Raw genomic sequence first — 24,966 nt, forward strand, 5'->3', positions numbered from 1 at the left:
AACATGTCTGATGATTGTTTTTCATGTGCACCAGGCAACTGTATCACTCTGCCATTCATTCAGTAACAGATTCACCTTGCTTAATACTCAGTTCCCACTCATTTTGTAGTTCCTGTCATTCCCTCCCTATATCCTTTGGAGTTCATTTTCCCCGTGTCCTATTAAGCTTTATCACAAGAGCTTTAGTTCTTCACCAAAGGACTTACTCAGGGCTGCAGGAGATTAGAAGATATATGTATCTTTCAGAAAGTCTTCAAGTTTCTTGTCATTTCTACAGCATTGCCTGTTTCCCAGAGGTTAAAATAATACCTCATTATCTTGCTTAGAAATTGCTGGAATGTTTGACTTTATCTAAGGCATTACCTGTCATTCCAGGTGTTAGGCTTCTCACGTGATGTTCTAAGAAATGATTTTTTTTTTTTAATTGATTTTTTTTTCTCTTGGAGTAGGAATGTGGCTCAGTTAATTTCAGAAAGGAAATGTTATGGGTTTTTTCTGCATAAAATTTACTAAGATATGCTGGAAGTCTAACAGTGTGGGTTTTTCCTTTTCTGTACTTAGCATCCTCTTGAGAAGACACAAAGTTACTAGATGAAGTCTTTGTCCTAGTCTTTTGACAGCAGCAGCTTTTCTTCCTTTAGTAACTGGTCATTCCTATTAGAATTGTGGGTGGGTTGTTTATTTTCCCTTTTATAGCATTCTATGCAAAACAGGGTATTTTTGACAAAAGTAAGTTTTGCTAGTTGTCCTATAGAAGTTCAACTCCACTTTTGTCACCTGGTGGAATGGGCATGTACAACAGAAACATTGTTAAATTAAGATAGTATTTTCTTCATGTGGATTGACTTTGTCCCTTTTGAACTACCTGTTTATGATCAATTTGTTTCTGCAGTTTGTATGCAGCTTTGTTTGTGGTCATATCTCATGGCGTAAATGGTTTTTTTATTATTTTTATTCAGCAATAGTAATTAATCTGTGTTTCCAATGCCTTCTGTAGTTGGAAAACAAGATGACGTTGTCATGTGACTAATCTTGAAAGACCAGAGTTCTCTTTTATTAACTCGTTGATTATCAAGCAGGTTCTAAGGCCATCTTGTAGAGAATGACAGAGGAAACTAGTATTAGTAAAGAACAGCTTTGCCAGTGACAAGACATCTAGAGTCCCAGGGACAGAGGTGTGAGTAACTGGCCTGTATTTTCCTGGGTCATCCTTCTTGCCTTTTTTGAAGACTGGAGTAATACTGGCCTTCTTCCAGTTGTCAGGCACCTCCCCTGTTCTCCATGACCTTTCAGAGATTATGGAGAGTGGCCCAGCAATAACATCTGCCACTTCTCCCGTCACTTGCAGGTGCATCCTATCAGGGCCTATGGACTTAAAGATACCAGTTTGGCCAAGTGGTTTCTAACCTATTCCTCCTCTACTGATGGAAAGTCTTCCTCTCTCCAGACCTTTCCCCTTAATTGCTACTGGAATTTTTTTAATTAATTTTTAGATTTTATGTTTAAGCTATAATACAGCTTGTTCACAGTTTCACAGTGAATCCTAAATGCTTTCATTCTGAAAATCTTTTTAACTGGGAGATTTAAAAAGAGAAGGTTGTTAATTGGCTTACTTTGGTACATAGTAGAATGCCACATAACAGTTATATTGGTTTTTAACTTTAATGAGAAAGCTTTTGTATTAATTGTATATACACATTTCCTATACCTATGTGATTTAAAAATGCATAATATAAGGTAAAAACCATTTTAGCTAATCTAAAGAAAATACTGGATGTCTTTTGATGATCACCTTTAGAACTCCTACAAATAAATGGTAATGTTATGGAATATGAAATGTGACTGTCTTTAACAGCATCTTTGTCATGGCTACAAAAATACCTATTTTTCTTTGCAGTAACAGTAATGTTAAAAAATAGTATTGACCTTATATGATCTGGAACATATTTTTTAACTAATGTTTTTGTTTAAGGTGCCTATTATAGTATGCAGTTCTGGCATCTAGCAAAGGCTTTCTGTGTAACAATTACAGTGCATCTAGTTGTAATTGGAATGAATGAGAAACATTTCCACTCCTTCACACATATACCTAATTTTTAGACTTGCAATTTTAGCTACAGTTATTCATCACCACTTTGTGACAGGATGAATGTGAAGAGATGCTTCATTATGCTATAGTGTCTCTGAAGACTGAACAGTGTGTCTCAAAGTGGTCAGAATATTTAGCAGTGTGTAAACTTAGTGTTTTGTGATGCGTTAGTAACACTGGATTTTATGGTTATATGTTGGTTGCTTTTGTGACTGCCGTTGAGATTGAGGACAGTCTGTTAATTTTGCTTCAGAAGAAACAGTAAACAAGCATAACTCCTTTAAACTAACTTCTGTTCTTTATCATGTTATTTCATGATAAAAATATTTACCTACAGTTTTTTCTTCACCTTCATTTTGTGACCCTTGAGGATGGTTTCTGTCTACTGTTTAGAGGAGCACTGGGTGGAGGATGTGCCAGGATGTGAGGAGGATTTTACTACTGGAGACTAAGCAGCCTTGAAATGCTGTGAAAATTTGGTGCTAATCATTGTCTTGGCATAAATGTTTTTAGCTAATATATGTAAGAACTCTTGCCCTTGCTGATCAAAGCTACATAACTCTATTGGCAGGACTTTACCAGTGTGATTGCGAAGCGGAATGTAGACACTGAAAGTTGTTCATTTCATATTAGCAAAAGAGACATGAGTAAAAATAATTCTCTCTTTTTAAATTGTGCATTGTTTTCCCTGGAATATAAAGCAGCCTTACTAAGCTATCACTTACCATTTAGTTAACTCATGTCAATATAGTATAATTAAAAATTCTCTAGAAAGAGAGATAAAAAAATAAGGAATGTAATCGAAGTGAGGGTGGTAGTATTGGTTGTGCCCCATATCCTTCCATGATGAGTCTGTGACTGGAGTTCAGGTGCATTCTGACACCCAAGCCAGTACCTCTCTTTCCAGTATGTCATGAGGATAAATGTTTTATCATTTTTATAAATTAATGGAGTATCTTAGTTCATAAGGACAAGATACCTGTTACTTCTCCCCATGCAGAATTACTGTTGTTCTTCTGAGTATCAGACTGCCATAGGAAATGTATGAGTCACAATTTTGTGTTCATTGAAAGCATGAGAATGGAGATGTGAAGAGAGAATATTCTATAATATTCCATAATATAAGTAGATCTTGAATTAGAATGTGAATGGTGTTAGAAAAACTTCTGTCAACAGAGAAGTTTAAAGTGCAACCTTTGCATTTTCATTTTTTACATTTGGAAGATTATTAGTTTGATCCAGTATAGCTTTGTCTTGTGTGGGAATTATACCAAATTGTGTAAGAATAAAATCAATAGAAGCTGCTAGAAGTATTTTTTACTATGGCAATTACTCTTGAAAACTCAAACATTGTAGAAAAATTTCCGCTATATTAAAAGGTATTCCTGCAACTCCTAGAATGAGGGTTTAAGAAAAATCACAATACATAGTATTTTGATGGGGGGAATATAGCATCCTCACGTGTTGTAATAGGTTGGGGTTCCCAAAATTGCTTTCTGATAGATTCAAATAAATGTAACATTTAAACTATACTCTGAGTATAGAGTTAGTACCTTGAAGTTTCCTCTGCTGCAGAGCTGCTCAGGCTTGCAGTGTTTTTTTGCCCTTCTGCATAAACGAAGACCAAAAGAATTTCCAGTGCCATGTTCATGGAGTATTCTTTGTTTGGTGTTTTGGCTTTCTCCTCAGGCTTTTTAAACTGAAGTGTTTCAATTGTGATACGTAGTTGTATATGACTTTGTGAGAAACACCAAAAAGCCGTTATAACTGCCTCTGTGACACAGTTCTTCTTTATTTCCTTCTTGTTTTGGAGCATGAATGTAGTAGTTGCAGTTGAGCCTACTCAATGGGGAAGAGTGTTAGCCAGGCAGCTCCTCTCACTTCATTTGGACGGGAGCCCTAACAGTAACTGAAAGAGTGGCAACCATCAGACCAGGGCCTTGGATAAATGAGAAACACACATTTGCACTGTCCACTGAAAATAGTGCTTTCTGGCAAACAGTTAAGCTTATCTCTGCATGCTTGTACCAAAAATTGGTACCTATCCACTATGAAACCAGTTGTACAGACAATACTTGTTTTCAGAAGTGAAGGATAAAAGGAGGTTTCCTCTCTCCACGTATCAAAAAAGGAGAGAATTCTTTTGAAATTGTCCTGCTTGTTGTTAATATGAGGAAGTTGCTAATCTCGTTTCCAATTTTTTTATTCAGATGTCAACCTAAATAACATTTTCTGTAAGGAATAACTAAATATGAAAGAATATTTAATTTCCTCTGTTTACTTAAATTCTTTATTCTTAGCCCATTTATGTCTTCCCATCAGTTAGAACCCAAACACATGCCCTTTTGCTTCTGAGTGTGGGTTAATTTTTGTTGCAGTGGTAGTTATCCACAGCACCTGAAAGTGAGACCTTAATGTGTAAGGCATTTTACAGATTCATAGTAGATAGTTCCTTACTCAATGAGTTTAAGATCTAATTAGATGAGGAAATTAAAAGTTGTAAGGAAAATGGATGCAGGTACATACCAACATAGAGCTATACCCATAGGTTGTGTTGTGAATGCATGAAGGCAGATCTCAGGCTTCAGGAGTTTACAGTCTCATTAAGGAAAATGGCAAATGTTTTTAGATTTCTGACCTGAGGTGTTAATCAACAAGAAGTCTTTACTGAGAGAGATGCTTTTTTTTTCTGGCAATGCTATTTTTTTGGTACTTGCTGTGAGCGTTTTCTTTAAAATGAAAATACATGGAAAGATTCAGTTATTGAAGAAAGCAGTGGTTTTAATTTTACTGACTTTACAGTAACACTGTTGGTTTAAGTATACTTGTATCTTGGAAGCATATATTTTAATTAGGTTGTTTGTTTTAGATGGGAAAAGCAGGTTTCTGATGGGATATGTATTTTCAGTGTTTTATTTTCTTTTTCTTATTGCCTGACTTCTGACTTCCTCCCAGAATGTAGCCTTTCCAGCATATCAATCTCTATTCTTTGTTTTGCTTTCAGTCTTGCTGTCAGTGAAGGAGCCTTCTGAAGACAATATGGAACAACTTAACCCTGCTCTTTCAGAGGAAACTTCTTCTGAAGGTTCCCCACATGGTCCAAGAGAAATCAGTGAAACCATAGTGACTGAGTTACCTTTACCAGATGAAAAAGTAACTGAAATAGAAAACATACTTGATCTCTGGAGTGGAAGTCTTAAGGTACTTATTTTGTATTGAGTCTTTAAAAATCATACATAGTGGGTTGTAGAATAAATGAGAGTGCAATAAAAGTTGCAGTTTGATTGCACTTGGAAATGGTAGTTTTCTTTTTTATTGTTTTTGTAGTTGCATATTGCATATAAGCACTAGAATATCTTGTTTCAAGAACTTTGGAATGACTTTCTCCATTAGAGGTGTTCACTTACTATTCAATAGTTCATTATGTCTACTAACATTTATAGACATAAGCAGCCTATGTAATGAAGGCATGACTGTAAATATTGATGTCTCCTTAACTGCTAAGTGTTTTAAGATTTAAAGATTAGGGAGGAGGGAATAACTTTACTAACTGCATTACTGTCATCCCTGTAACCTTTCAGACAAATGTTCTGGCTGAACTGAGAAAATGGAAACTTAGTTTGATCGAACATCACAAGCTTCAAATGACACAAGAAAAAGAGAAACATGCTGCACATGTGAGACGATTGAGCAATGAGATGGAAAACCTGAAGGAGTTGCTGCATACTTACGAAGTCTCTATTGGCAGGAAAGATGAGGTAGTAGCTCAGTTTCATAATTCAACAGTTACTCTCTTTAGAAATATCCACACTGAATTTTTTAGTCCATCTTTTTGAACAAAATCTTCTTGCAGCAAGTAAGACAGAGTAAATATATAGACACTGTATAGTAGAAAAAGAATCGTTGCAAATAATGTCTAACAATGGAAAGTTAACATGCTGTATGTACGTATTTTGTATTGTTTGCTTCTTAAATCTTGGATCTATTGTTATTCTTTATTTGTTTTGTATATTGTATATTTGTATATTTATACAAATTCTTTGGATTGTACACCTGGGGTGTCTTGTGTTACACTTTTCTGCAGTCAATGGTATCAGGAACTTCAACATTAATTAGAATTGTGGAAATGGGTGTAAAATTCTGGCTGCTCTGCAGTCACATAATATATTCCTATCCTGAATTTTTAACCTTGTACTTGAGGACACTGAATGGGGTTTGCATTTTTAATTCCTATTTACCCTTTTTTTAAAAAAACAAAACAAAACAACAACATCCATTGAAGGAGTTAAAATATGGATATAATGTTCTGTGCCCGTTTGTAAGAGTCTGATCTTACAGATCAAGCATATCAAAATGTTGAAACAGGATTAGTGTAATATTTAGCTAGTACGTGTGTGCAGAGCTATAGTTATTTCAGTGTATACCATTCAAATATATCTAATTTTGTTGGATTTCATCAAATGGCACTCATGTTTAATGCACTATAATTCTAAATGGTACTTTGAAAGCAAGTGGGGTTTTTTTCTGCTACCAAAGAAATTCTTTCTTTAGCCAATTCTATAGTTCTGTTTCTAAAAAAAAAAAAATCGTTTTCAATAGAAAATTATTATTGCCACCATCTTAACAGTAGGTGGCAGTGCTGCCATGGATCACACTGTATTTATAAAAGCTTCTGTATTCTGTCATGGACATAACCCAGAATCCATCAGCCTCATACACATTAGACTTCTGGTTTCTCACGGTAAATCTCAAAAATGCTTTTAAGTGGGAAAAATATATTAATTAATAAATACAGATTTAGGCTAAGACTTCTAGTGTGTATCAACAGTTACGTATCATCAAAAGCTGCTATTTTATGTCAGCGTATGTTGCTTTTTAAACAAAAGTAACTGATTTATTGATTTCCTTTTGTTTTTTATTGTTGATCATTTTTGCAAATTCTTCTAATTTTAGATAAATTCATTAACTTAGTCTCAGCTATATAAGTATTTTGAAACTGCAAAAAGTTAAACTAGTCATATTTATGCAGAAAAAAGTAGTTTATACTAGACTTATCTCAATAAAGTATTATGAAAAATTCATTCTTTAATATCTACAGATGGATTACTTTAAATGTATCAAACTAAACTTTATTTGTTTCTTAATTTTGTTTTTTGAATGCTTTAGAGAAACCAAGCTTTCGTCTAGTAGTATTTGATTACATGTTGTAAAGATTGACCGAAGGACTTTGTATTAAATTCTGTACTGAAACAAAATAGGTTTGTGCTACTTGCTAGGTAACTGTTGATTTAAGGGTGAATTTTAAGTGTAATTAATTTCATTGATGTATGTTCAATAATAATTGTATGTTACATAGGCAATGTAACATATGCCATTTAACTTATTAATACACATTAGCATATAACATCATAGAATGTTGTCCCTCACAATCTTTGTGACATAGTTAAAATAGCTTCACTTTACTCCCAGGAGTCTGAAGATTGGTCGTTATTGCCCTTAGGAGTTGCTTAGGTGTTTCTGATGGCAGAATCTAGCTTAAGAGGTTAGGCAAAGAATAGGGAGAAATACTCAGTGATGTGGTGTACCCAATTTGTATCATGCCTGGCCTAATTTTTGATTAGCGAACCTCAGCTGTTGCAGTATACTAATTAAAACACATGTAGAGATTGTTGTGAAAAGTCCCTACTTGCCTCTCTGTCCAGTTAGGTCATTGTGCCTCTCAAATATTTTGATTGCTACAGACTTGTATGATACCTTCCACAAGGACTTTTAAAAAGAATAACAGTTCTTAATCGGATTTTTCTCATTCGTAGCAACCCCTTAGCTTGTCTATTCTGTTAAGACAATTAATTTATCTACAGAAAGCATATATATCTCTTTACAGTTTCGTTAGTTCAGTTTAGCCCTTTATTAATTTTTAATAAAAATGTGTTTTATTTATCATGATGGTCTTTGAATCACTTTGAAGTGATTTTTCTGACCTTATGCTAGAGTAACATTTCATTATTAGTAGGAATCACAGAAACCTGCAGATGTAGGATGAGACAACAATTCAGTTAAGCTTTTATTAACTATACAGTGACAGTTAAGTGCCCCAGTCTGAGTTTTGAAGCCACAGGAATTTCACTTCTGATTTGAACTCTGATTATTGTTTCCTGCTTGATTAGAGTAAGGGGAAGATTTTGTAGAAAGTATCTGTTACAACCAAATGCTTTAAGTGAAGAATAACTGATGTGTAAAATATTTTTGCAGGTGATTGTTAACTTAACCCAAGCACTAGAGAGACAGAAGGAGAGAATAGAGTTGATGAGAAAGTTTACACTGTGGCGGATTCAGCATGTTAATGCCAAACAAGAGGTATGTGCTCAAAATAAAAAAGCGATCAAAATAACACCTTTCAACTCAAAAGTGTCAGAGTTGCTGCAGTTCCTGTTGCAGTTTGAAGAAATTAGTGTTGCTATTTTGATGTGTTTGGCCGTGTCAGATAACAGTTTGAAAACATCAACTCTAAAAGAGTGCTACTGTTAAAGTAGTCTGTGGGATGGGGAAACAAACCTATACTTGTTTTATATTGTACCAATTACTGTGATCATCTCACAGCACATCACCACAGTTACGAATATCTGAAATCTAAATTTATTTAAAAGATTGGTGCTTTGTGCTAATCATTTGCAGTCTTTGTGATTGCAGGTTTTGTATGGTTTCTGCAGTGAATGAAGACATGCCTCATACCCACTTCACTACATGTTTTCACATGTGCATGGTTTCACCCTATACTTGAGGTTGTTGATTAAGATTCATTAAGCTAAGAGTAAAAGTGCTGTTTTGTGTAACCTAGGAGTTTGCAAATATGGTTTCTCCTTCTGGGGACAGTAATGTTCCATGTCATGTGTGCAGGAAAAAACATTGATCTGCTGATGCTATGTTTGTGTTGCTATGTTATGTTATGTTGCTATGTTATGCTGTGCTTCACTGCAGCACTCGTGACTCTTTATAGGCATTCCTATTTTGGTCTGTGTAGTAAGTTACAAAACAATAATCCTCACTCTTTTGAGTACTGAAAATTTTAGGAAACCTGAACTTGCATATGATGAGGGGTTTTTTTGTTTCCTTAGGAATATCAAAATAGAATAGCAGACAGACAATTCCAGACAGCTTTGATGAAGAAAGTGTGGGCAGCATGGCGCTCTCTTAGTGGAGAAAAATGGAAAGAAAAGGTAGCAAAAGCCTGTCAGTTAAGGGCTGAAGATGTCTGTGTTCAGCTTACCAATGACTATGAAGCCAAAATTGCAGAGGTAAAATGAGGTGTTTGTTTGTTTTTTTTCTTTTCATTCTTTCTCTCCTTCACTCCCTCATCCCTCCAAAGTATCTCTTTCTCAGCAAACTTGAAAAACATCAGGAGTTCCCAACAGAACAGAGCTCCCAAGGAAGCAAGAAGATCTGGGAAGGTCTAAGGTCTCTACTATGGTTTCTACATACAACTTTTGTTTTCCTGCATTAAAATGTTTCTTATCTCAACACATGGGTGAATTAAACTGGACACTTGCTGAAATTAGAAAAACTTCTATTTGCCCACCAATAGGGAAGATGCTTTTTTAAGAGCATGCTGTTAATATTGGCTATGCATTTTGAGGTCTTACTAAAGAAGACAATTGAAATAGAAGACTATTAGTATTAGGAATTATCATTTTGAGTACAATACTTTTTTTTCCCATAATAGCTGCTCTGTTAAATGTTGAATTTAAGATTGGTTTTGCCTTCAGCTTGCCAATTAAACCTATGAGTTTTCAGAGCTCAAGGTGAAGCTACATTATTAAAGTATGCATTGGTGTGCAAGTTGTTTACCTGGACTTTAGTAAAGCCTTTAATACTGTTTCCCAAAGTATTGTCCTGGAGAATGGCTGCTCATGGCTTGGATGAGTACACTCTTTATTGGCTAAAAAACTGGCTGGATGGCCAGGGCCAAAGAATTGTGGTAAACAGAGTTAAATCCAGTTGGTGGCCAGGCCTAAGTGATGTTCCCCAGGGCTCAGTGTTGGGGCCAGTTCTCATGAATGTCTTTATCAATGATCTGGACAAGAGGATCAAGTGCACCCTCAGTGAAGTTTGCAGATGGCACCAAGTTAGAAGGGAGTGTTGCTCTGCTTGAGGGTAGGAAGGCTCTGCATAGGGGCTTGGACAGGCTGGATTGATGGGTTGAGTCCAGTTGTATGTGGTGTAACAAGGCCAAGTGCTGGATGCGACATCTGGGCCACAACAACCCCAGGCAATACTACAGGCTTTAAAAAAAGCAGGAAAGCTGCCCAGCAGAGAAGGACCTGGGGGTGTTGATCAAGAGCTGGCTCAATATGAGCCAGCAGTGTACCCATGGGGCCAGAAAGGCCAACAGCACCCTGGCTTGTGTCAGAAATAGTGTGGCCAGCCGGAATAGAGAAGTCATTGTACCCCTATACTCAACACTGATGAGGCCGCATCTTGAGTACTGTGTTCATTTCTGGGCCCCTCACTACAAGAAGGACATTGATTTTCTGGAGTGTGTCCAGAGAAGGGCAGTGAAGTGGGTGAAAGGTCTGGAGAACAACTCTTAAGAGGAGTGGCTGAGGGAACTGGGGTTGTTTAGCCTGGAGAAAAGGGGCTGGGGAAAACATTTTCATTCTCTACAACTATCTGAAAAGAGGTTTTAGGGAGGTGGGAGTGGGTTTCTTCTCCCAAGTAATGAGTGATAGGACAAGAGGAAATGGTCTCAAGTTGTGCCAGGGGAGGCTTATATTGGATATTAGAAGAAGCTTCTTAAATGAAAGGGTTATCAAACACTGGAACAGGCTGTCCAGGGAGGTGTTTGAATTGCCATCCTTGGAGGCAAATGCTTAACCTTATGCTTAAGTCATTTTCTGGGAACACTTTTTTTTCTATTGAGCTAATCCATGTCCCTCTGGAAATTGGCTTGTACCAAATGCCAAACTTTTGAAAGATAAAACCTTGCAAGATTAATTTCTGCTTTGTTGGTTGGGTAGGGTCTGACAGTCATCCTCTTGGTATCCTCTAGTACAAATCATGTGCTGCATGCAAAGAAATTATCTGATGAACTATAGATTTTGAAGTGAGAATGCATATGCTTGTAAATGTAGTGACTTTTAAAGCTGATTGAGGAATATGTTCATAGTTTTCATTCAGAAGCACAGGACAGCTTTGTTTATTCTCTTTGTAGCTAACTGCTGCTTTGGAAGAGACGAAGGCTGAGATGCTGCAACTGCACAGTGAAAGAGAACAGTATGAAGACACCATGAAGAAAGCCTTTATGCGAGGTGTATGTGCTTTGAACCTGGAAGCTATGACCATGTTTCAGAGCAAGGACAGTAGAACAGATACTGGTCAGTACAAAAAGCAGCTCTAATCTAGTGGGGGGGGGGCTTTTTCTTGAGTTTGTTTGTTTGGGTTTGTTTGTTTTAAGGGATTCTTCCTTTTTTTTATTTAATGTGAGCACTTGTGGCAATACAGAGTTTATCAGACTCCTAATGCTTCAAAAAGTTCTGTTTGATCTATTGAGAAATATTCTGATGCTGAGCTTTGCACTGCTGTAGTTGAAAAGGTGGAATGTGTTCTCTTCATCCTGCCCTGCTGTGAGGGTGACAATCTGCAACTGAAGACAGGAATCAGGGATGACAAACTTCTTAAAATACCATGGAAGATTACCCATTACTTCTGTCAGCACCCAGGTTATGAGGCAGTGAAGGGGAAATCCTGGAAAACCCTCCTCTTTTCTCTGGAATCTCAGTGTACAATGGATCGGCTTTTCCCAGACAGCTCTCCTCTCTTTCTTAATCTTGTCTTTCAGTGCTAAAAGGGCAAGTAAATCTCCCAGATTCTGTTTTTAGTTGCAGTTCTGTGCCAGAACAGAAAACACCAGTGTAATTATATCAGCAGCGCACTTGTAAAGCTCAGGCAACTACACAGGAAAGAGCTGCAACGCCTTAGTGATTCAATGAAGTCTCCCCCTCCTAGTGAGGCCATCTGTAGCAGTAGAAGGAGAATCATGCTGATGCAGCAGCCTACATTAAAGAGAAAATAGGTCTGCCAGCAGGTATGTCACAGTTGTACAAGTGCTTTAACAACCAACTGTACTGGCAGCAGCTGTTAAAGGTGTTAGACAAGTAACTTCAGTTGCTAAACATAACAGTCTTACACCAGAAATTTCTGAACTATGGCCCCAAAAAATGTAGGTATGAAGAGGAAATTAAAAAAACCTGAAAAGGGTGTAAGAGGATACTTATCTGAGAAGCTGTCTCAGTCTGTTAAACAAATGTTTATTTGTGCAGTTTTGTATTTGGGCAGTTGCTTAGGAAACTGGAGTGTGACATTGGCTAAATGCAGTAGTTGTGCGCTAGTAAAGACAGTATTTGGGGAAGTTCAAGAATGAATTAGATACTGAGATCAGGAATAAAGTTACAGGGCATTCCCCAAGTACCTAATTTTTCACTGTGTTATAAATTAAGAGCTACTATCTCCTGAGTCTTTATATTTGTGGGTTTTTTTCCAAAAATATGGAACAGTCACTGCGTCTCCCACATGATGGGTAACTGAGGAGTGTGAAACAGGAAAGCATTGTTTATGTAAACCTGTAAAAAAGAGGGTAAGTAGGAAGGAAATTAAGAAACCTGGGCTCTAGAACTGCCATGACCATCCTCTGGGATGCATGGAGTAAACATTTTGTTTGAGTTTTACAGCATCTAGAGGTTTTTCTGTGCTGGACAAAGCTGGAGTGCCTGTACCCAGCTTTCTGGATGTCCAGCATCATGCTGCTTGATTCCCTGAGGTCACCGTAGTCCTCATCAGGCTTCATAAAATCTCACAGTCGCTGTTGTCCTTGGTCCCCTGCCTGCCATCTTCTTCTGCTCATTCCACCTTCTCCCCTTCCCCAGGCACACTATCTCTTTCTAGCTACAGTTAGACAGTGCTTTTAATTAAGTTAGTTACATAATTATTTAACATGATTGTACAACCGTTTACTTGCATTCTTCCTCCAATATATCAGAACAGTGATCAAGACCTCTGGGGACTTCAAACATCAGATAAGATTATTACTGTGATTTGTTCTAGTCTTGTAATCTGTGGACATTAAAACTTCCATGTGCCAGAGTCAGTCAGGGATAATATACTTAGAGGAACACAGCAATGCCACCTACTATCATTAGAAATAGCAGCAGAATTTATTACCTTTACAGATTCATTATTATTATTTTAATTATCATTATAATGTACATTTAATATACATACAATATACAAATAACATGCATATAATATACATTATAATTTATGCTATTAATATTGTACTAGTATCACAACCTTAATGGTCCATAATATTCAAAGTCAATGTTGATGATCTAAAATCTATCTGGCTGATTTTCTGACAGATTTTTTTTGTTATTATCTTATTTTTAACCTCTCTATCTTTAAAGGAATACTGCAGGCAAAGAATTCATTACTTCTTACTTTAAGAACCTGATACAGCTTTTTTAAGTAACCCAGGCCAGGTCTGATTAGTCTGTAACCATGCATTGGTCCTGTCTATGCTTAAGCTTTGTGTGTGTACTTACATATATATGTACAAAGTGCATATTCTGGCATACCTACACTCTTGAATTCTTTTAATATTGCACTGATTTGAGTTATCTTCCTTTATATTCTTCGTGCTCATGTCACAAAAAAAAAAGAACAACTACCACATGGTGTCACTCTAGTCCCTGGAATGAGCAACGTTCCTTTGTCCTGGAGCTGCTGCTAGCATCATCTGCTTCAGAAGTAGTAGAGTGAATAATAATATATCTCTGCTTCCTGTAAGGAAGTCTGTAAGGAAGTACAAAAAGTAAAAGGCTGAAACTGCTTGGAAAAGATACTGAGCTTAGGTCTGCAGGTCTGACCTCCCTAGGATGTCTGCATTGCATGACAAAAGAATCCTGGACACATTTTACACAAGCTCAGACTTACCCAGCTAGTGGGGGGGATGAGGGCCGTAGGGCACCCATGGAACATCCCAGCCCTACAGCCAGGATGTCACCACTGTCCAGCCATTATATGTGGAGTTTAGATGCTGCTGAGCATGATCTATGGCTGCTGGAGATTGCAGCATGTTCTCAGGTAAAATAATGTTTTATTTTGCTGACAGCCCCCTTAAGGATGTTATGCCCTTGCAGAAGTCCAGAATACCCTGTGCATGTTTTGCTGCTCTCTGTCTGAACTGAATTTTGACCTTTAGCATAAGAGCACCTCTTGCATATTTGATTTAGTACTGGCAAGCAGTAGGGAGACTGTCAATTCTTTGCATGACAAGTATGTGCCACAGGGATGTTGAGGCATAACATAGAAGCAAGGCCTTTGGAGAAGAATATTTCCAAGCATCTGAAAAGAAGGAATGTTTATATATATTCACATAAACATATGCACAGAGACCTATAAAGAACACCCTGATCCTCTGAATTATATTTTACAGAAATCCCAAAGGAACAGTAAATTTTTTTGTGTCAACTTTTTTCCCCTTAGGGTTTTTTAGAGTATGTGCTGATTCCATTACTTTATGTTTCTAATAATAGATGTAGGAAGTAGGAGAAATGATAATGGTACCATTGCTTCAGGAAGGCTGCCTGCCTCACAATATAATCTCCCTTCAACACCACCAGCGACAGCTTTTCAGCTGGAAGACATGGTAAGCATGTAGCTGGAACAGAACTGTATTTGCTAGTGACAAAAAAAAACTTTCTTGGTTGGAACTTTTTTGAAGATAAATGCCATAGCTCGTGAATTTAAGGAATTTAAAGACAATATAAGTGTAAAAAGAAACCTATGGTTATGTCCAGACTGCATTGTGTAAATCAAGTGACTGGGGTGCAGCTGCTATGACTTGCTATACTTTCAATTAAGCTCTGTGTTTTCTATTGATGAGAATGCATTGAACTGATGAAGCCTCTAATAAGCAGAACTTGCTCTTCAAGGCTCTTTCTGGAAAAAAACTGTTATGAGTTTTTTGCAAAAAGCATCAACAATATAATCTGGAAAGAAGAAAAGCTGGCTGAACTTGAATCTTCTTTTTAAAAAGTGAAATATATATAGACACTGTGGGAACTCAGCTTGTTGTCATGTCAGCTTAGCCAGATCCAGTAGCTTAGATGTTCTGGACCTGCCCTGGAGTCCTGCTGACTGAAGACACTGTCCCTGTAAAACCATTTCACGGTAGACTACAGGTTAGATGAGAGAACATGCGCTTGCCTCTCTCTTCCTCATTTTTCATTCTAATAGCATCATATGTTATTCATACTGTTTCTACTATTTTTAGATAAGTATTCTTCAATTAGCCTAAAAAGAGTAAAACTAGAGCTAAAATATTTGCAAAGAAGTTGAATTTCGAAGGGTAATTTTGAGTAGTCAAAAAACTGGCTACCTTTATTTTCTAGAAAGTTATACTCATTCTTTGTAAACTCTGGTTTCATTCACAGTTTTCTACCCACTTGGGTCATGCAAGCACTTCTCAGACCAGGTTAGATTCTGACTCTTCAGTAATCGTCACTAGCACAGCTGCGGGATCTGGTGTGACATCAACTCAAAAACTGGTAACATGCTAAAATCGACTGTTTATTTTTTAAGGTGTAATTATAACAAATATTAGTTTAGCTGTTGTTATCTCTGCATTTTTTTCAGACCAGATTAAGTATGTAGTTGAGGAAACTGCCATGGAGCTTACATAGCTATGTGAAAGCACTAGCTTGCAAATGCTTATTAATGCTACAGAAACCTATCTATGTTAGGAGCAATTTTAAATGGTTTCTGGAAGGGTGATGGAGGAATTTGGCAAAATGAAGAATAAAAGAGTGCATGTACACTTACATATAGCTCAACAGAAACAGTTGGTGTTTCACATTGGGCTGTTTTGTTCTGGAAAGATTATGCATTCCTTTAGCATCCTGTCATTTGAAATGTCTCCTTCATTCCCTCTTCTCTGTCTGTTGCTAACTGTCTTTTTTACTTTTCTCCACTGTATTCCATGTTGCTCTCCTATCTTTTTCCCATCTGATACAGTTTGCTACCAGCTGTTACAGAAAGATGCAGCATTTTACTTCATGGAAGCTTTTTAGCATCTGCTATGTCACTGCTGGAAAGGCTTTCCAGCATGATAGAAATGCCTGCAGCTGTCACTCCAGTATGCAGCCATTGAGCCAAATTATCCATGCTGCTTCATTTTTGCCAATTTAGACTTATTCCTCTCAGTACAGAAATCACTTGCTTGAAATGCTAAGATTAAAATTAATAAACCAGGTTGGAACTAGGCAGAGCAAATTCAGTACTGTATGACATAACTGGATTACCTGCAACATCCCATGTTCTGTTTAGGCACATGCCTGATAAAACTAAGCATACAATCTAGAGCATATAAATATTATGTTTAGAAATTTTTACCAAATAACACTTTATTTGTAGCCCATGGCAAAAGTAATAACATCTGCTCAACAGAAAGCAGGAAGAACAATCACTGCTCGAATCACAGGCCGAACTGATGTTGGACAAAAGGCCAGAATGTGTGGTAGTGTAGCAGTGATGGGAGTTGCACCACCCATGAGTTCAGTCATTGTTGAAAAACATCATCCAGTCACTCAGGTAAGTAAGAATTATGTTTGTAACAGTCCATCTGTTAGTAGCTTAAAGAGAAATGAACACCATGATGAGGTATTAGACAAGGCTCAGACTTGTTTCCTGTTTGAAATAACAAGCAGTACTGTCCTTGGGCTGCGAGGAGGCACTGCTGAGGAGAGGAAGTATATATTGCCACTTTAATCTATTTTTCTTTTTTCTGTAGCAATTATTTCATGGGTGTAGTAATCTTGGCTGTCTCTTTCTTGGCCAGCCCTTCACTGAGTCTTCCTCTTCGTAGGAGTGGTCAGTTGGCATAGCAATATCAGGTGTCATCACCAAGCACAATTTAAAAGTCAGGCCTCATGATGGGTAGCAGGAAGAGTGACTGAACCAAGGGTGATAGAGATATACATTATACTGACAGGCTGAGTGTAGCAAATCATTGGGGGAAAAAGTAAAACCAGGGAAAAAATAAAATAATTCATCAAGCCTGCTGCTTGTATTTTGAGTCTTCCCCTTCCCCTCAAGAAAATAAGGAAATAAGTGCTTTAATAATATATGAAATCAACATATAAGAAGACCATAAACAGTGGCCTAAGTGGCTTGGTAACTACTACCCTCTAGGCCAATCTGAGGAAAAAAAGTATTTTCATTGGAGGTGTATGAAACAGTTGAAGACTTTTCTTATGTTTTGACCTGTGAAGTAGGATCTGAGTTTTCTTTGTGCTATCTGGAAGTCCAGTTTCTCTTCAGCAGTACTGCCAGAATAAGCAGAGCTTTGTTTGCAGTGGAGATACCATTAACTGTGTGAGGAATGTTCTGCTTTCATTCATTTCCTGCAGTGAATCAGAGCCCTGTGGCAGGCTGTATGTAGCTTGTGAGAATTCTGGCTCATACGCAGAAATTCATATTTTAATTAACCCCAGGGGGTTAAGGTTTTGATGTGAGGTTTCTTCCATTAAGAACAACTTCTGGATTCAGATTGCATGACTGTTGTGACAATGAACTACCTGAACTACTGTACTAAAAACTGCCTTCTCAAAATGTAGTAAATGTGACAGTAGAAGAGGTACATCTCACATATTCTTTCTGCAAACAAACATGTAAGTGGAAGTCAATCACACTGAAGTACTTCTCTTGAATTAATCTGACAAGTTTACCTTCATTAAAAGTAGCATGACTACTGTTTATTGCAGCAAGGTGGCTAGTTTTTTGGGGGAGAAAATTCATTAGTGTTAAACAAAAGCAAACCTTTTCCTTTCAGAGATCAGAGACCTTTAGGGACTTCCTCATAGCAAATACTGAACTTCAAAAGGAATGTTGGCATGATTAAATTAACACTGCTGAGGAAAATTCTGACTGAGTTGGTAAAGAATCAAAGAAACCAACCTTGAATTAAGATTGAGGTGATGAAAGCTCAGGGTACCTAGTTGATTGGAAGTTTAGTACTTTATATTCTACAAAGTGTGTTATAGATAAGGAAGAAACTTACTCATTCTGCTAAAGTAATTCTGTTTTGGGTGGGTTTTTTTTAGAAGCGTATTTCAGTTTGCTGGGTTGGAAGTCTTTGTTTAAAGTACAGCTTTCTTAGAGCTATTATAATGGATTTTTTTTTTAAGCATTAAGTATTTTGTTGTATCTGATTACTTTTTAGCAAACCATATCCCAGGCCACTGCTGCTAAGTATCCTCGAACTGTACTCCATTCTTCTGGCTCTACCACTTCAAGATCTGCAGGACAAGTTGGGCGAATGCTTCAGGCACAAACTCATAGCTGTGTTCAGTCGATAAAAGTTGTTGACTGAGTGTATGTCCTTCTCACCAGTGGGGTTTTTTATGAAGGTACAGTTTAAACCTTTTCCCAGTCTTTTTCGATGTGATGTAGGAAGGCCTAAAGTATGTATCATGTTTTTACCCTTTTCTAAAACAATTTTTCTGAAGTGAAAGTGCTTTTATAGTAAACATCCGGAGGGGATAAAAATAACTTGAAATGTTGTTCTACCTCCAAAGTATTTGAGAACTTATTTTATTAAGATAAACACTTTGTATTTAAGAAATCTTTTGCACACTTTTAAATAAAGGACTGAATGTGGGTTTTTTTGTCTGAATCTCTTTTAGTTCCAATGTTACAACATCTACTTTTAAGTAAAATTTTATTTTTCATCTTTTTAGCACAAACAGTAAGATTCAGAAGAAAATGATGCTAGCTTTATATAGACAGAGAGGGCAACTCAATCCTTCCATTACATGGTTAAACTATTACTATTTTGTTACAGAGAAGACTACAAAGATAGACCTTTTCCATAATTTTTCAGATACAAAATATATTCAATAATGAGAAAACCTTTAAACATGTTTGGCAAGGCACTACCAAATATTAATTCAATACATGAACAAGAAATATGTAGTTGCTAGATGTGTTAAATGTCATATGCTCTTTTTTGAGTATATATACAACATTATGCAGCTAGCCACATGTGGTTTTAGACATTACTTTTTTGTGTATTTTCACTGCATAAATAAATCATGTGCTGAAGAAGAAAGACCTGTTCTAATTGTAGCACTAATTAAACAAGAGCAAAAGCTCTCGCATGTGAGAAAGAGCTAACCCATATTTCAGGGGTGCAAGCTCTTCTAGCTTGGAGAAAGTCACATGACTTCAGAATTGTTTGGGTTTTTTTCTGGAAGAGAAATTATTTGTATTTGAAAGTCACTTTCTATCTGGCATGTATAATTCCATCATATTTGCCATGTTTTATTGATGAACTCATGAAATTTTACATTTTCTGGAGTCCGTATTAGTGCCACTTGCAGCTCTGATGTTCTCTGTAAAGTAAGAGGAGAAAACACTTTCTTGACCTGCTCTGCTTTTACAAGGTCAGATTAATCTAACTGTAGGATGACCAATCTCATTTTAACCATGTTTGCAGGACACAGGGAGAAAGCGAAGTTTCCACAATTTTATCTTCCTTTAGAAATCTCAAGTCTCACTTAAACACTCTTCCTCAAGCAACCTCACCCCCCCAGGAAGGGCAAATTCCCAGAAAGTGAGAGTCCTCCAGCTCCACCACAGTCACACCTTCCCAGAGCTGCACACACCTCAGAGCTGCACTGCACTGCAGTCTCGCAGAAGACAGTGTAATGGGCCCTGCAGACCACAAAACAACTCACCAGCTAAAGGCTGAAATCCTGCTTCCACCAGGTCTTCATATATATGCTTGACAGGGTTCTGATGAGCCAGCAATATACCATGTAACCAGATGAGCAACATTCTGTTTCCATGTTCCTTGTAACTTTTTTTCCCTATGCAATACACAAAGCATTTATCTGTTCCATATGCTGCAAACAGTGTATTTTTGTGCTTTTGCACCTTTAGAGTTTGAAGAGGTTTTAAAACCTACTCATTTATTCCTTTCTCACCTAGGAGCAAAATGAAGACTGAGACTTACAAAGGTTAAAGAAAACAAACCAAACCAAAGTCTAGCTTTATCCTAAGGCTAGTGTAAAGGATGGGTGGGGAAGTTAATACATTTTAAAATGCTTTCATTTGTCCAGAACATGTGGAAATATGTCCTGGAGGATTACTAAAAAAATACAATGCATGCTACAGAAATATTGTTTTCCCAGCACTTAGAGGTGCCTGACACTAGAAACTCCTGCTTCATGGCAGCTGTGAAGACAGACCATGAACAAGATCTTCCTGTGTCACAAGGCTCCCCAGGTCCTTATTTGGCCAGCAAGATTCTTTGATGCTGCTCACTGCTCCTGTTTTTGATTTCCAAAGATGAAGGTTCTTTCAGGCCAAGAAGGAGAACAGAAGTGGCCTGTACTTCTACAGCACCACTTCCCAGGAACCAGGGACAAGGTCTGTATCCATTCACTGCTCTTTTTCATGACAGGAATAAGAGCAGTATGGCCAGTGTTTGTGATACATAGTTCAAAAAGCAAATCTGCCTTGTTGGTTTTATAGCTTACGTATCATGTCTAGCCATTCAAATATTGTTACCTGTCCATTGTTCTTCAATAGCTTTAATTTGTTCATCTGTGAACTTCCAGAACAGGGCCATTTTTTTCCATTCCTGGGGTTTTAATTGGTTATATGCTAGATTCCAAAGGGAGGAACGGATTTGCTTGGTCTGTGTACTATGATCTTGTTTGAAGGACAAGCCGAAGTCTGACGCACCACCACTACAAGCTAGATGTTTCTGAAAAAGAAAGCAAATGTTAAGTTTAGTAATGCAGCTGGGAACCTTAGCTTAGTGAGCAGTGAACTCCATGTCCTGGACAGTCACATGTAGATATTCACAGGTGATTTGCTCAGAGCAGGTAAAGGGACTGTGTTGGGCTAGTAGAGCTCTTTGGGAGAGCTGATGTTATTACAGTCAACAGAAACAAAGCTTCCTGTGTCTATTGCTGTGTCTTAGTAAGTAGGAATTAGTAAGAACTACTTTCTTTCTCTTGCACATCATAGCATCATAGAATGCCACGTTGGAAGGGACCTCAAGGATCATCTGGTCCAACCTTTCTTGGGCAATACAATACTTTATATGAGGTGGCTCAGCACCCTGTCAAGCTGAGACATAAAACTGTCCAGTGGGGGGGAATCTGCTAGTTCCCTTGGGAGACTAATCCAATGTTTGACTGTCCTCATGGTGAAAAATTTACCTCTTGTTTCCAATCCGAATCTCCCCAGAAGCAACTTGTGCCGATTACCCCTTGTCTTCCGTGAGTCTCCATCTTCTTGGTAGCCACCCTTTGAGTACTGGAACACTGTAATAAGATCTCCCCTAAACCTTCTCTTCTCAAGGCTGAACTAACTTAGTTTTCTCAGTTTTCTCCTATTGCAGGTCCTCCAATCCTCTGATCATTTGGACCCTTTCCAGCCTGTCTGCATCCTCTTTGTAGAGCAGGGACCAAAACTGAACACAATACTCCAGGTATGGTCTGACCAGCACTGAATAGAGTGGGATGATGACTTCTTCATCTCTGCTGGTGATGCCCTTGTTGATGCAGCCCAGCACCCTCTTGGCTTTCTTTGCTGCTGCAGCCCATTGTTCATTCACGTTGAGCTTGTTATCCACCAAAATCTCCAGGTCCCTTTCCACAGGCTGCTCTCCAGCCAGGTGGGTCCCAGTCTGAACTGGGGACCAAAACTGAACACAATACTCCAGGTATGGTCTGACCAGCACTGAATAGAGTGGGATGATGACTTCTTCATCTCTGCTGGTGATGCCCTTGTTGATGCAGCCCAGCACCCTCTTGGCTTTCTTTGCTGCTGCAGCCCATTGTTCATTCACGTTGAGCTTGTTATCCACCAAAATCTCCAGGTCCCTTTCCACAGGCTGCTCTCCAGCCAGGTGGGTCCCAGTCTGAACTGCACTCCTGGGTTACATGTTCCCAGATGCAAGACCTTATATTTCTCCCCGTTGAACTTCATAATCCTACTAGCCCATTCCTCCAGTCTGTCTAGGTCATACGGGAGGGTGGCCCTCCCTTCTGGAGTGTCAGCCTCTCCACTCATCTTGGTTTTGTCAGCTATTGATACACTATAGCAAGTAACAGCAAGTACTAGGCCTGCATTGCTGTGCTGCTTGGCTCTGTCGACCTTACATATCCCATTTTGAACGTGGCTGTGTCTCAGCCACAGTTCTTACTCTTTCCTCTTCCTTCTCCAAATGCTAAGCTCTCCCTGTGAAGAGGCTAGGAACCATGGGCATCATGCTGTCCTGCCTCTGCCACATCTGCTCCACTTGGCTTCAGGGAGGACTACCAACTGATCTGATGACAGCAAGAGCCATTGGGTTTAGCATGCAGAGCCCTGTCCAGCAGAGAGTCTAAGCGCCAAAATGCAAATGCCTGTTGATCCTGGATCTAGTTCTATTGCCTGCATAAGCAAAATCTGATAGATACGAAAACCACAAGCATTGTAACCTCCAGATTAAAAGTGATATTGCTGCTGTATGAATGGTGCATCTGCAACAGGAGTGATGAGGTTGCTTCTTGTTTCAGCATCTCTGCAAAAGCCACATTTAGCAATGATTTCAGCCCTAGATGAGCAGTGCCCAGGGGGAAGTCTGATTCCTAGTGTGGGTAAACTCAAGCTGTTTCTATGTTTCATTATATTTATCTGCTAGCCCTGTTTCAAATCAGTTTCTGAAGAGAAAAATGTGTTCAGGAAGTTGGTAAAGGATTAAAAAGCCAGATAGTTAGCAAAAAAAAAGGAAATGACAGCATGCCACATTTTAGAAGAATAGAATACTCCAGATTAAATTCAGAAAAATACAACAGGGTTATTTCCTAACCTTATGAGAGTCTTATAAAAATAAAAAAAAAATAAAAAAAAATAAAGAAAACAAAACAAAAAAAAGCCCAACTTAGTTCAGTAACTAAGCATTGTCGTGTATGGTTGATGCAATTTTTCTGGTGCACACTTTCTTTCACGCTTTCTGACTTTGTGCAAAGTGAGGTTTAGGACATTCTAGAAGATAGCTCCAGGCTCTCCCTGGTTTACTGCTTCTCTTCTGAGGTCTAAAAAAAAAAAAAAAAAAAAAAAAAAAAGCAAATGGAAAAAAAACCCACAGGCAAGAAAACCCCTTTTTTCTCTTTTTGCATCAGCACAGCTTCTCTGTGGCAATGGCAGGCGGGAGCAGTAACAGCAGCCCTCAAGAAGCAGTAAACAGAAAAAAAGGTCACAGAAAGAACAAGATACTGTCTCACACCCATTAGTATTATGTGCACTTCCTCACAACATGACACTTCCTCTTGAACTAGTGCCTTGTCACAGAGGATGTCAGTGCAATGTAACAAAAAGTTCTTACAATAACAGTTCAAAACACTGTAGTTTCCTATATAGCAACACCACCTGAATGTCATATTCTGTAACTGGAAGATGTAAGATACTCCCAAAGGCTGCTCTCCTAGCATCAGGTAGTGGGATACAAGCGCATTTCTATTTCCCAACATCTGTGGAGCTCTTGCAGAAAACCATCTGCTTCAACATCTTTTCTTCTCCTCAGACAACTCGGTAAGCAATGGTCAGGAAAAAGAGTTAACAAAGGTTAAGAGCATTATGGGCTCATTGCTGTCAGACTTAGGTCTGTGGCAACATATGACTTCACTTCTAACTCCCCCTTAAGCCAAAAAAAACCAGTAATGTATCTTACAACTTCACCTGAACTGACACAGATCAAATATGCACAAGTAGTTTTTGGAAGCATTTATCATTATAATTCATCTAGACCTGTGACTTACCAGCACAATGCCCTTAAAATTAAATGCCACGGATTTGGACATGCAAGGCCAGAGTGGGATGGTAAAAGACCAGCTAATTGATATGCCTGCACTCGGGCAGGATCAGTATCCTTATACCACTACAGAAGGTGTTTGGCTAACCTGGTAAAGCAAACACTCCTTAGCAGAAAGCAGAATGAAGTTACAGATGTGTGTGGCAGCTCAGCAGTGACAGCACCAGAGCTGGCAGTCAAGTGAACTCCTTTTCACTAGTCCTTCTACCCCATGTTTGCTAGCTCTAGTGGTCACAGCATTACTTGATCTACATAAATAAACTCTGTTGGCATCTTCCTTCTTGCAGGTTTTACGGTGGATACTGCAAGAGATGTCTTTTGCTGCCTCACTAGGACCACTGCAAACGAACGGGGTACCTGAAAGAGGCTGGGGATTTTGAACTGTATTGTTTGAAAACCTGTAGTGTTTCATTTAATCAGTTCTCAGGGAGTCCATGTAAATCCGTGACTCCAAACAAGAAAAACTGAGCAAGCCAATACTAGGCTGATTTATGAAGCATAACTATGCCTCAAAATGACCCCTCACCACCCTTGTGAAATACCTCCCTTTCATCAAGTGTGTGGGTTTAGCAGGTTCTTTGTGGCTCACTGCTACAACTGCATAAATAAACTTTCCTAGGATTCTAAACAGTTCACTTAAGACCCTGTGACATGAGGCATTCTGAATTTCTGTTCAGGCTGGGTCTGAGTTTCAAAGCACAGCTCTAGAATCAGCCTCACCATCAGCCCAGCTCCAATACTCCTTTAATTTTAAGAGATACTAAGCTTAGCTTTTCTTGTTCCAATACAACAACAAGCAACAAATGTTGCTTGCACAACATTTACAGATTCAAAAGTGACGTGGGATAGGCAATGCAGGAAAAATAAATGCCATTTATACTTTAATGCATCTGACTGTCAACCTTTTAGGGAGGGCCTTCACAAAGCAGCCTACATGTAAACAACAGCTAGGGAA

The 24,966-nt window shown here is 38.2% G+C and overlaps 2 protein-coding genes across 2 annotated transcripts in view; one reads left to right on the plus strand and one right to left on the minus strand.

The window, feature by feature from the left end:
- Positions 1 to 18,512, plus strand: part of POC5 (POC5 centriolar protein) — a 29,082-nt gene extending 10,570 nt beyond the window's left edge. Inside the window, exons 3-12 of the mRNA XM_010005555.1 lie at positions 2,145 to 2,232; positions 5,094 to 5,290; positions 5,671 to 5,847; positions 8,342 to 8,446; positions 9,205 to 9,384; positions 11,298 to 11,460; positions 14,677 to 14,789; positions 15,577 to 15,690; positions 16,556 to 16,732; positions 18,363 to 18,512. Of these exons, the coding sequence (XP_010003857.1) occupies positions 2,145 to 2,232; positions 5,094 to 5,290; positions 5,671 to 5,847; positions 8,342 to 8,446; positions 9,205 to 9,384; positions 11,298 to 11,460; positions 14,677 to 14,789; positions 15,577 to 15,690; positions 16,556 to 16,732; positions 18,363 to 18,512 (1,464 nt within the window). The remainder of the gene's footprint in view (positions 1 to 2,144; positions 2,233 to 5,093; positions 5,291 to 5,670; positions 5,848 to 8,341; positions 8,447 to 9,204; positions 9,385 to 11,297; positions 11,461 to 14,676; positions 14,790 to 15,576; positions 15,691 to 16,555; positions 16,733 to 18,362) is intronic.
- Positions 18,513 to 19,474: 962 nt separating this feature from the next.
- ANKDD1B (ankyrin repeat and death domain containing 1B) overlaps positions 19,475 to 24,966 on the minus strand; it is a 30,845-nt gene continuing 25,353 nt past the window's right edge. Inside the window, exons 14-16 of the mRNA XM_010005556.1 lie at positions 20,714 to 20,912; positions 19,879 to 20,010; positions 19,475 to 19,533 (exon numbers count right to left, since the gene is read on the minus strand). Coding sequence (XP_010003858.1) covers positions 19,475 to 19,533; positions 19,879 to 20,010; positions 20,714 to 20,912 — 390 coding nt within the window. The remainder of the gene's footprint in view (positions 19,534 to 19,878; positions 20,011 to 20,713; positions 20,913 to 24,966) is intronic.

The sequence above is a fragment of the Chaetura pelagica genome, unplaced genomic scaffold, assembly GCF_000747805.2.
Source record: "Chaetura pelagica isolate M959 unplaced genomic scaffold, ChaPel_1.0 scaffold169, whole genome shotgun sequence".
Taxonomy (NCBI): domain Eukaryota; kingdom Metazoa; phylum Chordata; class Aves; order Apodiformes; family Apodidae; genus Chaetura; species Chaetura pelagica.